The sequence below is a fragment of the Lipotes vexillifer genome, unplaced genomic scaffold (genome assembly GCF_000442215.2).
Source record: "Lipotes vexillifer unplaced genomic scaffold, Lipotes_vexillifer_v1.1 scaffold513, whole genome shotgun sequence".
Lineage (NCBI taxonomy): Eukaryota > Metazoa > Chordata > Mammalia > Artiodactyla > Lipotidae > Lipotes > Lipotes vexillifer.
In genome coordinates this window covers 1,002,510-1,019,869 of record NW_006777952.1, presented here as the reverse complement: position 1 = coordinate 1,019,869, position 17,360 = coordinate 1,002,510, and the positions used below count along the sequence as shown (strand labels likewise).

General features: G+C 39.2%; 1 protein-coding gene across 1 annotated transcript in view; it reads right to left on the bottom strand.

The window, feature by feature from the left end:
• LIPH (lipase H) overlaps window positions 1-11,765 on the bottom strand; it is a 50,987-nt gene extending 39,222 nt beyond the window's left edge. The window contains exon 1 of the mRNA XM_007451391.1: window positions 11,643-11,765. Coding sequence (XP_007451453.1) covers window positions 11,643-11,691 — 49 coding nt within the window. The 5' untranslated portion in view covers window positions 11,692-11,765. The remainder of the gene's footprint in view (window positions 1-11,642) is intronic.
• Between the last annotated feature and the right edge of the window lie 5,595 nt (window positions 11,766-17,360).

The following is a 17,360-nucleotide window of genomic DNA, read 5'->3' as shown; positions in this document are numbered from 1 at the left end:
CCTCAGGTGAACATGGACTGAAACTTATCTGGTGCTTGTAGAGCAAGTCCCAGAGTAAATAATTGACTGTTCAATGAGTCATTTTATTGGACAAGAAGAGTCACAAGGTAGGGCTGAACCTCTAGGTCTTAGCCATCAGTAAAACTGGGTTTTGTTCCTGGTTGTGTGACTGACTCACCAGGTGGCCTGGGGAAATTATGTCATCTTTCACTTGCTACCTACCTGCCCAAGAAATTTATGCAGCGGAGATTAATTATGAATGAGGTCATACTGGAAAAGATAGAGATCCCTTTCCAAAGAAGGGGACTGCTTAATTACTAGGGTTTGTTCATTTTGAGCCAATTGAACAATATTATGTCAATGTGTCATAAACCATGTGCCTGAGTATTTGGAAGACTCAGAGATGCATCCTGAAGTTTGGGGCCAGAGCTATTTTTCAGCAGAAACTGCCAACTTTAATGACCTTGGAATGGTTCAATCAATCTTTTTGGCTTGCTGAGTCCTTACTAGAAGCCCTTAAAATTGACAGTTACAGAAAAGCAAGAAGGGCAAAACAAATAGATTTTTATTTTTCATTTGACAGAACCACTGTGACTTCAAGTATTTTTAAATGTCTTAGTTATTTTTATAACAGCATTGTGCTCTGGAAAAAGCCATTGCTTTTGCTATGCGGATTCCCCTGTCTCTCTTTTCTTTGTTTTATTCCGTTTATATTTTCTTTCTCATATCAGGATGTTTATAGCCCGCTTTAATTTTTTTCTGGCATTGACCTTTATAACTTTATATGAAACACTTAAATCTCTATTTCATGGGATGTCAATGTGTAGCCTGTAGGTCAGAAATAGACTACATGCAGAACTGCTCCAGACTTAGCAATATTTATTCAGATTTATTTATCCTCCAACGTGAAATCCTGGCAAGGAGTTTTGGGCACCTGGAAACTGTATTTCAGACTGTTGAAGGACATATTTTTAACTTCTGCCATGTGTCCTGCTGCTGACCTTTGTCAGAACAGTTATCTTTCCTCATTTTCCTCTAGTCCTTGCTTTAGTAACTCGAGACAGCATCTAATGACCCTCTGTTATAAATGATGAGGGCATTAGCACACTCCATACTTCTCCCCTCTACCTCCTGATTTTTATTAGTTATAAAATTACTTTTAGTTCATCTGGTGATTCCTTTTTTAGTTTAAAAATAAAATTTAAGCCTGTATTTCCTAGTGTATCAATCACAGAGAGCTTCTATTCTATTTACTGTGTGTTCTAGTTCCTCATTCCCTACCAAGAAAGATAAGAAAGTCACTGCACTTGTATTGCCTCCTGTATTGTATATCCTCCTTGACCTCTTCTCCAGAACACACACATACACACACACTCACACAAACACTGTCAAAATACAGTCAATCCTCTTTATTCGTGAATTTCATTGTGAATTCACCTACTCGTTAAAATTTATTTGTAACACCCCAAAACAAGAATTTGTCACCCCTGCTCGGCATCCCAGTAGTTTGGGTGTGCCTCATCCAAGGAAGGAGGGCTGCCCCCTCTCTCCTTTTCCCTTAAGTGGTTTCTCTCCCTCCTCTTCCTCCCTGGTGGCAGGTACACCCTGCCACTTGGGGAGAGGTCAGCAGGGGACCTCTGGTTTGCATTAGGAGGAGAAAACGATTTGACCTCCACTTTTCTCAAATACAACTATGCCAACAATAAAGCTGATACTTTTAGCCCTGGGTCAATTTCTCAATTGGTTGAAACCCAGATGGAAGAGGAGTGTGTTTGCCACTCAGACCTCAGCAGCAGACTGGGAGCCCTTGAGGGCCAAACCTTTCTTATTTTTAATAAATAAAAAAATTACATAATATTTAATACATTAAAAGAAGAATGCAGAATATCTGTGATAAAGCACAGCAATAAACACTCTACCTAAGAACTAAAATAAAACCCAAATGTATTTGTAACCCCCAAAATCAATACTTGAGGGGCTTTTGCAGTTATTCACCGCTAAGTGCTGAGTGGCAAAAAATCTGAGTTGCCCCACACATCACTCTCAGCTGAGGTCAAACACGGCGACACTCTGCCTTTACCTGGCCTCTTACTGCCATGTTTTTTGCTTCTTGTGCCTTTTCTTGGTGATTTCACTGTTTAAAATCCCCCAGACATAGTCCTCAAGTGTTGGCTGGCATTTCTAAACTCATGAAGGCTGTGATGTACCTTACAGAGAAAATGTGAGTGTGAGATAAGCTTTGTTCAGGTATGAGTTATAGTGCTGGCCATAAGTTCAATGTTAGCAAATCAACACTATATATTGGGACTTTCCTGGTGGTCCAGTGGGTAGGACTCCACGCTCCCAATGCAGGGGGCCCTGGTTTGATCCCTGGTCAGGGAACGAGATCCCGCATGCGTGCCGCAACTAAGAGTTCGCATGCCACAACTAAGGGCCCTCATGCTGCAGTGAAGATCCTGTGAGCTGCAACTAAGACCTGGAACAGCCAAAATAAATAAATTAAGTAGATAAATGAATAAATAAATAAATATTAGAAAACTATATATATTAAATAACGTGTCTTTCAACAGAAACACACATAAAATAAGATATGTATTGATCAGTCAACTAAAATGTCATAAGCAGAGGCTCACAGGAACCTAACCCTATATTCCCTCTAAGAGCAATGGTTCAGTAACTGCTACTTCAGTGCTTGTAGTGCCTTTACAGAACATGAACTACCGTGAATAAAGATGAAGTGTATATAAAAATTATCTTCTAGGACCATATTTCCCTGGCTATGTAGTTTTAGTTCTATAATATACGAGATTATTGCTCACAGTGAGTCCTTTTCCTAGCCTTCTCCATTCACCCCTAGGTGACTGGCTCTTGCTGTCTTTTCAAGACGGGCTAGTGGATGGTCCTTCACCCATCCCCAACTCTGCTCATGGGATGAGAAACTTGAGTGGGGGGACAGAACCAGCCTCAGGAATGAGCTGCTCTTGGCTTAACCCTCAGAAGTTCTGGGGCTGGTAGAAACTCTTGGTTTCTTCAATAGGACAATTTTATCATTTTTCTTCTGTATGATTGTTTGGAGACATTCCTGGATGCAGTTTGGTTAGTTATAATTAAAGTTGACTCTTTTTTTTTCAACTAAAACAAAAGTGACTAGTGGGTAATATAGTTCCTAAGTTTATTCATATCTGTAAATGAATTCCTTGGCCTAAATGATGCCCTAGCTTTAAATAATATGCTTTCCTACTTCCTTCTTGTGTTGAATTCCACTCCAGAGAACTTTTCCCCTTAAATGTTACTTGTCTTTTTCCTACCACAAACTTGAAACATTCCTTCCTTTTCTGAAATAACTTCCCCCACTAGCACAGAAGCTCCAAGATGACTGATCTATTTGTCCGTTTATCCATTCTTATGTTCCCAGTGCCAAGAACAGGACCTGGCTCGGAGTTGGCTTCAATAAATGTTTCCTGAATAAATTAATATCAACCTGTTAACACATTATTCAGCCATTCAGAATGAGCCATATAAATACTATAAGGAGTGTATGATGTAATGTTTATAAAATAAATGAAGTATGAAATGGCACATGCATTATGACTGAAACTATGTAAAAATATATCTGCAGGTAACAGGCCTGGAAAATCATATGCAAACAACAATGGGTCATACACTCCACTTCCAATGTTCTTTGTTTAAAATTGCCTCAGGTTATTAACCCTTTTCCTCTCAGAATTAATAGCATTTTAAAAAGAAAACATTACACATCTTATTTTGGACCATGTTACAAATTAGTTTAAGCTCCTCTGAGGGCAGGCACTGTATTGTTTTTAGTTTAATATTGTGTCCCCAGCACCAAGCTCAGGAATTTGTCTTGTCTTTGGGCCTGAAATTTTCAGGCAATTTGGAGAACATGCAAGGACTAGATATATGTGAATAGTAAATTTGTTAAATTGCTTCACCCTCATAGATATAGTTCTTTACATTTTACTTTATGTTGGTATTACTAAAATGATTAACTACTATGTATGCCTTCAGAAAGCAAACCTCTTGTTGGTTATTTTGCTGTTTTGTTACAAAGTCAAGTTTGCTTAGAGGTAGTATTAACAGCCCAATCAAGAACCGCAGAACGTGTTAAACTGGTTTCTAAACCATAACCTCTTCTACTAGAGTTTATTTGAAACAGGAGAAACTCTGCCTTTCTTCTTCAGACTACTTTGAAATTCAATCCCTCTGAAATGCTGTTTCCTGTTGACAACAGGAAAATGACAATTGGATGGGTGATGTCTGCCATCCAGTGATGAATTGGATGGGTGATGTCTGCCATCCAGTGATGAATTCAGACCCCTATGTAGGGCAGGCCTGATTATCATTTACGGTCTTCCCTCTGTTAAATTAAAAGAAACATATTCAAGTAGGATGTCAGGGAAATCTGGCTATAGCATCTTCAGATATAACATATTTGTGCCTGAGATATTTTCTTATAATCCAATGCATGACTGCCCAAGGGCCAAATCCAGCCATGCTCATTAGCGTACTGCCTATAGCGTACTGCTATAAGGCAAAGATGAGTAGTTTAACAGTGACCACTGGTCCACAAAGCTGAAAAGATTTACTATATGGCTCTCTACAGAAGAAGTTTGCCAACCCTGGTCTAATGTCTTAAACAAAAACACAACACAATTTTGGAAAGAGCTTGGGTTTTAGGGGCAAACCTAGGTTTGTGGTTCAATTCCATTGCCTACTAGCTATGTGACCTCTGGTAATTAATTACCCAACCTCTCTAGGTATCAGTTTTGCATGTATAAAACGATCATAATAGTGCCAATCTGTCAGGCAGTGCTTTGCAGAGCCATATTGAGCCCAAGACAAAAGAAAAACCACACCATATAAATATACATATTTATATAAATATATATTTATCAAAATATCCTCCCATATTTTGAAACAAGTGAAAAATAGACCTTCATTATTTAATCTGTTCATACACCATTGTCAACCCTTATACACCGCCTAGCAACGAAGTGAGTTGTCATGGACCCAGGAATTCCAGCCAAGTAGAGATGATTTTTCCTGTTGTACAATAACACAGACTTGTAAAACAATCAATAATATATCTTATTAAAATTTTTGACATTTTGTTCACCATATATTTGCAATGATTTTTGATCTTTTAAAAATATTGCATTAAAATATCTGCATTATAATATGCATTATTAATGATATGCAGATTATTGTTTGCATTAAACATTAAATGGTAGTAAAATATTATTTATATATTAAAATATCACTTAAATGTTGCGTTAAAATATCACAAAAATAAAACATTTTTATTGCATTAAAAAGTCATAAATATGACTGATCTTGATGACTATTTTGGTGTCCCTTCCACCCTTAAATTTTGCACCTAGTGAGTGCCTCACTCGCCTCACTGTAATCCCAGCCCTGCCCTCAGGACTGATGTGAGAATGAGAGAAAATGCCTATGAAGTATCTAAAGCATTACATGATACATAATAGATGCCAAAAAACTAGTAATTGATGATGATGTTGATGATAAGTTTGGTTAATAGTATCGATCTTTTAGGGTTGTTATGAAGACTAAATAAAATAAGTAAATCACAGTGTGGGATTTGATATAAAATAAGTGCTCAATAAATTCCTTCCTTCCATCATTTTTTTTTTTTTTGTGGCTGTGTTGGGTCTTGGTTGCTGGGCTTTCTCTAGTTGCAGGGAGCAGTGGGTTACTCTTTGCTGCGGTGCACGGGCTTCTCATTGTGGTGGCTTCTCTTGTTGCGAAGCATGGGCTCTAGGCGCATGGGCTTCAGTAGATGTGGCTTGTGGGCTCTAGAGCGCAGGCTCAGTAGTTGTGGCACACGGGCTTAATTGCTCTGCGGCATATGGGATCTTCCCGGACCAGGGCCTGAACCCATGTTCCCTGCATTGGCAGGCGGATTCTTAACCGCTGTGCCACCAGGGAAGTCCCCCTTCCATCATTTTAGTTTCCTTAATCCAACCAAGGATTTGGAAAAGGGAAACTTTATTAGCCAGTATACAGGTGACAGTGCTTCTCCCTGGCCAAAGAACTGTGTTTGTTTCTGGCTGTGTCATTAACAAGGTAAACAAACAACCTATTTGGGTCGTCAGTTTTCTCATATTAAAATGAGGTGTTGATTTCTCATTCCTTAGCCATTTAGCTAACTCTAGCATTCCTTTTAGAAATGAAATTCTAAGATCTGCAAACTAACTTATTTGAAAGGATGCCTCTTGCATCTACTTAAGAAAACAAATTTCCAGGACTTTCTTATGAACAAAAGATAACCTAATCTAAAAAAATTAATATATCAAGAAATTTCCTTTTTCTTAAATTTTAATTAAAAGACCTGAAAATAACCATACTTTACTCTAGTAATTAAAATGTTGGTCAGATAGGTGTTTTCTCACCTTTATATCAAGCAGGGTGTTTTTGCTATTAAATACCTGTTAGTTAACAAACATAGTTCCACATGCTACAATAAGGATGAGTCTTGAAAACAATACAATAAGTGAAAGATGCCAGTCACAAAAGACCACATATTATATGACTCTATTCATATGAAATGTCCAGAATAGGGAAATCTATAGAGACAGAAAGTAGATTAGTGGTTGCTTAGGGCTGGGGGATGGGAGGAGATGGAGAGATGGGGTGCAATAGTTAAAGGGTACTGGGTTCCTTTTTGGAGTCATGAAAGTGTTCTAAAATTGACTGGTGACAGTTGCACATATCTGTGAATATATAAAAAAACACTTTAAGTGGGTGAATTGTATGGTATGTGTATTATATCTCAATAAAACTGTTTCTTAAAAATGGCTCCTGTAATTTCATGCTTTCATGGAAAGAGTGAAAAAAAAAAGACAAAAAGTCTTTTGGAGGTGACTGGGCAGAAGTGTCCCTTTTTCTGTCGCAATCAAATCAGGCTCCCAGTTTTCTAATTTGTTTTCTTTCCCCTTGGAAACTGAGGTTGATAGACCTTCATTTTCTACCACTGCAGGCTAAATAAAGCACCCCTGCCCCTCCGCCATCCACTCTGGTCAGTCTGTTGGCTGTGAGGGAGGGATTGTAGCTGTTCCTGTGCAAAACAAATCACTCTTATTCTCAGACTTAGGGATTAATACAGCTGTTATTTTGTTTTACCTTCACCACATAAAATTGGGTTGGTTAGACAAAATGCCCTCTTGGTTGGAAAGATTATCCCTAGCTTTTATCCACCAGCTATGTTTCTTTAGGCTACAGCCAAGAAAACAGGGAGACATTTGTTTCCCTAGATTGACTTATTTTATATGAGTCCCAGTTGGATAGAAAAGTGTGATTCCCTCAGACTGATCACTGACAACCTCGCTTCCTTTCTGATGAAACTTCCAAGGGATCCTTTGGCTCTGTATTCGCAAGACACACTGCCCTGCAGCTAAATGAAGCTGCCCATGCTATCTCAGAGTCATGCTCAGTTCTGGCTTTTTAGCTTCTACCTGCCTTTGGAGGAACTGATTTCAGCTCCCACAACTCTGATTGGGGGAAAACTCCTGCAGAAAGAGGAAACTCCTCATTCATATCCAAAGAGGTGTCTGTGAAGAGAGAAGATGGAATTGTAGATAGAAATAAGCCACCAATGAAGCAATTGTGAGTGGGCCGAAAAGAGAGATGGTTCTGAGATTCTATGAGAGTCAATGAGCAAAACCTCTCAATATGGCCGTGTCAGTTTATTAAACATGAAAGTATCAGTTTCTCTCAGACCCATGGTTGGTGAAGTTTAGTCTACTAATCTCCAACCCCCAGTGACAGCGGTGAAATTCCACCTAATTTCACCTTGCTGCCTCATATCCAGTCAGGAAGTAAAACAGGCAGAGCCCTGACTCACACTTCTTTCATGTCAAGTTTTGGGCTCCGAGGCAGGCTCAAGCTCTCATTCTCCCCACCTCCAAACGTGACACAAATGTGTATGAATAACTTCTTTAGAACAGAGGTCCACAGACAGGTATATTGACTCCATGCAGCCTGAAAATATTTACTGAGATTCAGACCTAGGTTAAGGGATACACTGTTGAGTATTTTGCCTGCCGGTGGTGGATGCCAGTCAGTGCCCAGGACACACAGCTCACCACACGTTAACTGATGGAGTTAGGAGCTTTCCAGAAACCCACGTTTGAGCACACTCTTAGGCTTGCCTGAAAACACTGTTCTGCAGGAACTTCCAAAAGTCTCAGAAATAAACACCTCTTTAGCCCAGAAACTTTGACTTGGAGAGATTAGAAAATGAGCTGGACTCTTACTTTGAAGAGAGAAGGAGAAGGGGGAGGTGACATGTCCCTACAATGAAATTCTATTGATTTTTGTTTTAATCTGAAAAGTTTATTTTTTTAATGCAGAGAACCACACTGAATTTGGCACTAAAAATCCATCCTGAGACAGATTGTGACGGGTTCACAGTTGGCCAGAGCCAACACTGCTGGAATATCTTTGTTTCTCTTTTACCCAAGGCAGAGACAGGCAAGAAGCGTACAGGCCAAATGCCCTCTTGGTTGGAAGGACATCTTTGCTTTTAACCACCAGCTTGTATTTCTTTAGGATATAACCCAGAAAACAAATGAGATGCCTGATTTCCTCACTCTCGTCTCTTAATCATGTGCATAAATATGCACATTCACACTCCACCCCCTCACTCACCTTTGTCTCCTCTGTGTTGGAGAACGATGAGTCACACACACACGGTTATAAATCAATCTGAAGACAGCTTCCAATATCCGAGGAAACAATTCTCTCTCTAATTTTGGCACTGAGCTATTTTCTCTAGGAAAATATCTACCTAGTTTTACACAAGTTGCCACAGGACAAAATATTGATGGCAGAGTAACTTTTAAAAATACTTATGACAGGGACTACTCTGGTGACGCAGTGGTTAAGAATTCCCCTGCCATTGCAGGGGACACCGGTTCAAGCCTCAGAGCAACTAAGCCCGTGCACCACAACTATTTAGCCTGAGCTCTAGAGCCCACAAGCCACAGCTACTGAGCCCGCGCACGCCTAGAGCCCGTGCTCCTCAACAAGAGAAGCCACTACAATGAGAAGCCCACACGCAATGAAGAATAGCCCCCGCTTGCTGCAACTAGAGAAAGCCCGCATGCAGCAAGGAAGACCCAACGCAGCCCTAAATAAATAAATTTTAATAAATAAATAAAATACTTATGACAAGCAGCCTTAATTTAGAAGAATACTTATCAGCCTGTGTTCCTTGAACCACCTACAAACTGAAAAACCTTGCGAGTTTGTTTGAAATGCAGATTCCAGGACCTCACCCCAGACCCAGAGTTTGGATCTCTGGAGATAGAGTCTCTGCATTTTTACCAAATTCCCCAAATGATTCCAGTGCACACTAGAGTTTGCTAGCCATTGCTTTGTACGCTGGTAAGAGTAAGGCAAACACTCCTATCATGATTTCACAAAGGTTAGAACAACAAAATAAAAATCTCTGAAAGTAAGTGACCTGTATTCTTGGGATTTCAGAGTCACATTTTAATCACTTGCTAATTTTTGGACTGCAAGCCAAGGAAGGGAAAAACAAAAAGTCAATGTATTTGTGATCAATACTTTCTGCATATTATTCAACACCCTGCCCCAAGAAATTTCTCAGTTCACGGTTTTGCAGATACTGAGAAGTACGGATTTAGCTTACAGCTATAATTATGTTTTTTATATTTTTTCTTTCTAGCTATGGAAGTTTATTGTGATGTATGTCTATCTGCTTAGATTCTATCATGCAGCAGTGGGTCTTACGGAATGACTTAAAACAAGACTTTACTGATGAGATAACATTAAGTAAAAAGGCAGGTCAATGGTTACCGGGGAAAAGTTGGGGAGGGATAAATTGGGAATTTGAGATTAACTGATACACACTACTATATATAAAATAGATAAACAAAGACCTATTGTATAGCACAGGGAACTATATTCAGTATCTTGTAATAACCTACAATGGAAAAGAATCTGAAAAAGAATATATATAGACATATATATATGTCTATATATATATATATATATATGAACTGAATCACTTTGCTGTACACCTGAATCATTGTAAATCAACTGTACTTCAAATTTTAAAATTAATTTAAAAATACATTTTTTTAAAAAGGCAGGTCACAAAAAATTAAGTTCCAGCTTTTTAAACTGAGATATGTAATGGGAGACTGGAAGAAAGTACTCACAAATTACCATCAGGTTTTGTGTTAAGGTTAGTTCCCACTCCCCTTAAGCTATCTCTAAATTTATTTTATTTTTTAAAAATTTAGGGACTTCCCTGGCAGTCCAGTAGTTAAGACTCCGTGCTTCCACTGCAGGGGACAAGGGTTCTATCCCTGGTCCCCTCAGGGGCCGGGGATCCCCCACGCCTCGCGAACAAAAAGAAAAAAAATTTTTAAGTGATAATACACACAAACTTTAAAACATTGAATTCTCAGTTTAAAATATCATCACTAGTTTAATTTTAACTTACTATTAAATCAACTTCAAAAGCACAAATTAAGAAAAAGTTATTTATAAGCCTGAAATCCTAATACAACTATATTAATTTTCCATTTCCCTTCTAAACTTTATTTACAGGCATACACACATGATTTTTGTATAGTTGTAATCTTAGTTTATCTACAAAATTGAGTTCTGCTTTTTTGACTTTGCATTATGTTATAAACATGTTTGCACATTTCTGCATAGCTTCAGAATTATTTTAATGGCTACGTATTTTTAAAAGTTGTTACACTGTACTTTATCTATTCCTGTATGTAGGAACATTTCTGCTGTATCTAGTTTTAACTTATTATAAATAACAGAGTTAGAATCATTCTTTGTATATAGGTTCTTTGTTTTTCTTTTACAAGATATTTCTTAGAACAAATTCCCAGCAATGGTTTTACTAGTTTCAAAGGGCATGAACATTTTTATGGGTCCTAATATATAACATACTTCCCTTCAGAAAAATTGTACCAGTCTTCATTACAATAAACTATGTGAAAAAGTACTGGATTCCTAAAAAGCTGAGAAATGTTGAGCTTTAAAAAAAAAAAAAGCATTTCACTTTATTTTTATTACCTTGCTGTGTACATTACTGTTTTAATTTTTATTTCTCCATTATGATTAACAATTTTAAGTAATCAATATGCCAGGCACCATTCCAAGAGGTTTACACATATAAAATCATGGTTTTTTTAATAAAAATAATTTAAGTAAACACGATGCATGAAAGCTGTAAAAACCTGTCCTCTCTGTATTAGATATTATAGTAAAATAAAATTTAAAATTCTCAGAAAGTAAATGATCTTATTTCATAGAAGTGGAAAGGCACAGAAAAATGAACTATGAAAGAAAAAATACTAGATTTTTCAGCATATTTAAGTTTTGTACATCAGAAGAACAGGCTAATTCAAAGGAATAATCGTTTCTTTTACTACTGAGGAAAAATAAAGTTTTTTCAGAATTCAAAATTTCACTTAATCCATATCTTCTTTCCTGAAAAATCACTGTGTGAAACTTAAAAAGTCCAGTGAAGGAACTGGGATGATAAAATGACAGTTATACTAAATATTTTTTAAATAATTAAGAAAACCATTCAACATATGACCAACCTGATCTCACCAAGCACATCAAACTGATGAGGAAGTATAATCTCAGCATATGGAAACTGGAAACAGTGTGTGTCGCATTCACAAGAAGAATGATTTCCTTCCCAGAGTCTTAGACTTTCCCCTCAGAGAGAGCTCAGATAACTAACCCAGAGGTGTGGTGACAACAGGAAGCTCCCAAGAGACTGCAGGCGGGTCCCAAGCCTTTCAGGATATGTGACTCCTCCCCTTTTCAATAAAAGGTCAGGTACATTTCTGCTTACACAATTTTATGCATATCTTGATATTATGTATGTGCAGAATGATGAGTTCAAAATAGTTTCATTCTTTGTGGGCGGTTTATTAGCCGTTTGGCTTGGTGTGTTGAAATCAAGTGTGATTTGAGACATTTTCCCCTCTTGTTTTTGTGAATGAAACAAATCCAGTTAGTCTTCTGTTGACCTGTGTATACAAAACTACTTTTTGTGTTTATTTACACACTTATTTCTCAGAGGGCAGTCTTCAGACTTTATTAAGAACATTTTAAGTCTAATCAAGTACCTATATTTGTAAAAATATGCTTCAGATTAAAGGCAATTTTTAAAATGGTACTATATATCTTTTTTATTTTTTCCCATCTCTCTCTTAGTTCTTCCTCCTCCCCCTCCCCTTTCTCCCCTCCCCTCCCCCTCCCTCCCCTCCCCCTCCCTCTTTTTCTTACCCCCCTCTCCCTTCCATCCTCCCGCTTCAGGGTGCACAAAGCAAGCCTGCATCCCCAGCACATGCCCAGCACAGCAGATGTGCATCCTTGTGACAGGTTGAGAGAACAAGCAAATACAGTCCAGAGACGTGCAAGCTCTGGTCTTGCAGGATGAGAACCTACGAGAAGCAGGTGAGAGAAGATCCTGGGCTCCGAGACAGCTGAGGGACCCGCCTGCTCTGCTCACGGCGTGTCCCTGGCAAGTGGTCACAGCAGCGACACCAGTGCGTACATAACACTTAGCCCACGTCATAACAACTGTCACCCTACGAGTTACCCCCACCGCACAGATGGGCACCCGAGGCACAGAAGAGTGAAGCATCTTGCCCAAGTTTGTGCTGGTAGGGACAGGGTTGGGTTCTGAAGCAGGGGGATCAAGCACCAGAGTCTGTGCTTTTGGCCACTGCATTCATGCCGAACAAACAAAAACGGAATAGGGAGCCCAACCCTGCCCAGCACTGGCTGAGCCTCCGCAGGCCCTGGATGGCTCTGATATCCCTATGGTCAGAGTGTCACCTGCTAGGCCATGAGCTATGGGTGATGCCCCCTGGGGCCTGGCCCTCGTCTGGCTCCAAGTCGGTGCCCGATTCCCTAGTGAATGGAGCCAACCACACAGCCTAGAACAGCCCCACTGCAAACTCTGGAGTCGTGGGTCAGGGGTCAGGCCCGGGGGGAATGCTCCCTACACTCCAACTGGAGAGTGGCCAGAGCCCCTCCAGCATGAAGGACTGAAAGATCCTGCTGGAGACCCCCTCCCCCTCCCCTCCCTTCTTCCTCCTCCCCTTCTTCTCCTTCTTCTCCTTCATCTTCTTCAAGGAAAAATAGATGAAAAAGCTTTAAATAGAGAACTAGGCCAGAATCCATCCACCTCAAGTTTGGAAGTAACTAAATTTGTGCTCCATAGCTACACGGTAATTTAATTCTCTCTCTGGTAGAAGTACTTGCAACACTTACTCAGGCTTGTGATGGTGGTCCAGAACTGAAAAATAGATGAATAAATACAGAAACAACTTAAGAATACAGTTTCATCCAAAGCACAGGCAAAATTCACTAGTCATTGTTATTCATTAGCATTGTTTATGAAGTGACAGCATCTCTCATATAAGTTTATCAGTTTTCTCATATGTTTGAGAAATTATACTCATATAATTCTCTGCGCCTGCACCCCATTCCTTGTAGGAAGTGGATTCTAGCAATACTCTCCAAGTAATCAGTACATCAGAATCACTGGGGGAACTTTTAAAAGTATCGTATATGAATTTCTGTGTCACACCTCAGACCTAATGAATGCCAAGACTCCCTACCAGTGGTCTACTGACCTGGGTTCAAATCCCATGTCTTCTACTCACTAGTTAAATGGCCTTAACCAAAACATTTAAGTTCTCTAACTCTTCGTTTTCTCCACTGTAGAATGAAGATGATAAAACTACACATCTCACCAGGTTGTTTATATGGATTAAATGAGATATTGTAAGTCAAGTTCTTGGCACTGTGCCTACTACCAAGGGTAAGTGCACTCACCACTTGGTAACTATTGTTATTACCTAACTGGTCACACAGTCTGCACCTTTCCCTCCCCTCAGAAGGTGAGCCACACAGTACTAAGAAGGATTAGGTGGACAAGCTTTGTGGGAATGTAGGAATGAAGAGGACCTTTTAGCAGTGATGTTTCAGGTGAATAATTTTAGCCAGCACTTGTCTGTTTTGGTATTTTGTCTCCTGCTTGGAGAAATAAATTAAGGATACATAAATAAGAAAACCAAAGAGGTGGCTTGTTAGTTTTGTTTTTTTTTTCATTTGCAGTAAGCTTTACTAATTTGAAAACAACTGCCCTCTGGAACAAATGGAGAATTGTTTCACATTCTGTTAGGAACGTGTTATGGAATGCATGGCCCCTGTTGGCTCAGTGTACTTGCCTGATAAAATTTGTTGAATTCCTATCCGTTTTAGTACCATGCCAAGTGTTTATCTAGACAGAGCCAATGTACATTTTTCTGGAAACTAGCCAATTATAGGAATAAGAATCATTTCCGTTGGGAGGCCTCTTTGTGTTACTATTGATTGTCCTGCTGGGGGCACAGAAAGTCCCCTAACTTCCTAGCTGTGTGCTCCCTTCTACTTCCAGCATTCAGGACAGCACAAGAATCAGTGGGAGAACTTACCCCCTCTTTTTTGGGTAGTGAAAAATATCAAATATAAAAAAACATAAAACATTCTAAAGGATTGGGGGAGGAGTGAGGAAGGGCTGAACAGAAAATCGGTGATAAAGGGGTAGCACAAGGAGTCTTTGAGAGGTGGATTATTTCCTTCCCTTGATTGTAGTGGTGATTACAGGAATCTACACTTGTGATAAGGTTGCTTAGAACCCCTCCCCCCCAATACACACACACAAATGAGTGCATATAAAAGTGGTAAAATCTAAGTACGGTCTATGAATTGTACCAAAGTCGATTTTCTGGCTTTGATAGTGCAATTTCTGATAGTTTTTTGATAGTTTGATTTTCTGGTTTTGTAACATCTTATATAAGATGTTACAATTGTGGGAAACTAGGTGAGTGTACAAGGGACATCCCTGTACTATTTTTCAACTTCCTATGAACCGATAATTATTTCCAAATAAAAGGTTTCAAAAATTCCAAATGATCTGCCAACTCCTAACCATTTGAATGATAACATTTATTCAAAGGTATTCTAAGGAAAACCATTTCTTCATTTCTCATCAGCTAGATAAGAATGAATAATGGTCAGTTTTCTCAGTACTATGACCCTGATAAATGACAACTCAAGAACATTAGAATTTTCCTCATTTCCAGTTTAGTATTATGTACTGGCTTTTTTTTTTTAACCTAGAAATCACTTGCTACAGAGAGCAGAGTAGAAAGAGGCAGGCAAGCTTCCAAACGGAGGGACAGGAAAAACAAGTATGGAAGTGTAATGGAACTGAGGGGAGGTGGTTTTATAACTCTCCTTGACTTCAACAGCCAGAAAAGTTGAACTGTGTCCCCTCCCGCCCTGGTCTAGGGCTCCAAGCTGGTATATGACTCACTATAATGTCCTTTTGTCTTTTCATCCACATCAGTGGCCCTGCAATTTCTCACTTGAGGTCCAGGTTTGGAAAGATAAGTCTGTTTCCTTGAGTCATATTCTATAAAGAGATCAGGGTAACTTTCTCCAAATCTATGTATTTGTTTCATTTCATTAAAAAATATATATTTATTTGCTTATTTATTTGGCTGCACTGAGTCTTAGTTGCAGCATGCAGGAGTTTCATTGTGGAGGTGGGATCTAGTTCCCTGACCAAGGATCGAACCCGAGCCCCCTGCATTGAGAGCACGGAGTCTTAAACGCTGGACCACCAGGGAAGTCCCTGTTTCATTTCTTCATTCCTTCATTTATTGAACATTTCTTGAGCTTCCATTAAAAATGTAATAAGGGAAAAGTAGGAGATGGCTCCTTCCCTCAAGGAGACAGACACAGTCCTACCACTGCTATTACTACTGCTGCTGCTGCTGCTGCTACTACAATGCAATATCATATAGAGATTTGGGTACACATTCCATAGGGGAACTGAGGAGAAAGCAGTGAGGTGCTAGGAATCCCAGGGAGGAGCCATTGGAAAAGCTTCACACAGGAAGAGTCTTTTTTTTTTTTTAACATCTTTATTGGGGTATAATTGCTTTACAATGGTGTGTTACTTTCTGCTTTATAACAAAGTGAATCAGTTATACATATACATATGTTCCCATATCTCTTCCCTCTTGCGTCTCCCTCCCTCCCACCCTCCCTATCCCACCCCTCCAGGCGGTCACAAAGCACCGAGCTGATCTCCCTGGGCTATGTGGCTGCTTCCCACTAGCTGTCTACCTTACGCTTGGTAGTGTATATATTGAGCTGGGTTTCAAAGACTAGGCAGCAGTTTACGAGGTGAAGGAGGAGGAAGCAAGGCATTCCAGGCAGAGGGAATGAACTTGGAGGCATAAAAGAAGTGTGGATTGAGAGTTCGGTGTGTATGAATAGGAAATGATAAAGTAATTTGAAGACAGGTTGTGAAGAACTTTATGTCATGCTTAGGATATTGGCTTTTTATCTTCAAGACAATGGGAACTAGATTTTTTTCTTGTTTACCTATTTATATGTTAATGTGTTACTATTACTTAATAATACAAACAAATATAAATATTATATGATCATATATAATAAATGTAATAAATAATATAAATATAAAAAATATACTTATGCTAACTTACTAACATTATTATGTGAATAATTTTTTTGGTAGTTCATTACAAAAAAAAGAAAGAAAATGTCTACATACTACTTTTCTGGCCTAAGAAGTATTTTTCATTGAATAGAGCAACTTTGTTTTAGAAAGCATGACTTCCTTACAAACAATGTATTGAACAAAATCAGTGCAAGTCCACTGCTCTCAGTAACTGCTTGTTTTTGGAGTGCTGCTCAGAACATTTCAAAGAGAGACTGCTCTAGCAAGGCCTTGCACAATGGCAAGACAGAGGCAAAATGCTTTTTACTTACTAAAATTTCATTAAAAAAAAAAGATCAACAAAAATTTCAGGGGAATGTTCAATACTTAAAGTCCATTGGTACCATGTTTTTTAGATTTACTTGGACCTTAAACTGTTGTTTTAAAATACTGATATTAGGGCTTCCCTGGTGGCGCAGTGGTTGAGAATCTGCCTGCCAATGCAGGGGACACGGGTTCGAGCCCTGGTCTGGGAAGATCCCACATGCTGCGGAGCAAATAGGCCCGTGAGCCACAACTACTGAGCCTGCGCATCTGCAGCCTGTGCTCCGCAACAAGAAAGGCCGCGACAGTGAGAGGCCCGCGCACAGCGATGAAGAGTGGCCCCCACTTGCCACAACTAGAGAAAGCCCTCGCGCATTAAACGAAGACCCAACACAGCAAAAATAAATTAATTAATTAATAAACTCCGACCCCCAACATCTTTTTTAAAAAAAAAACA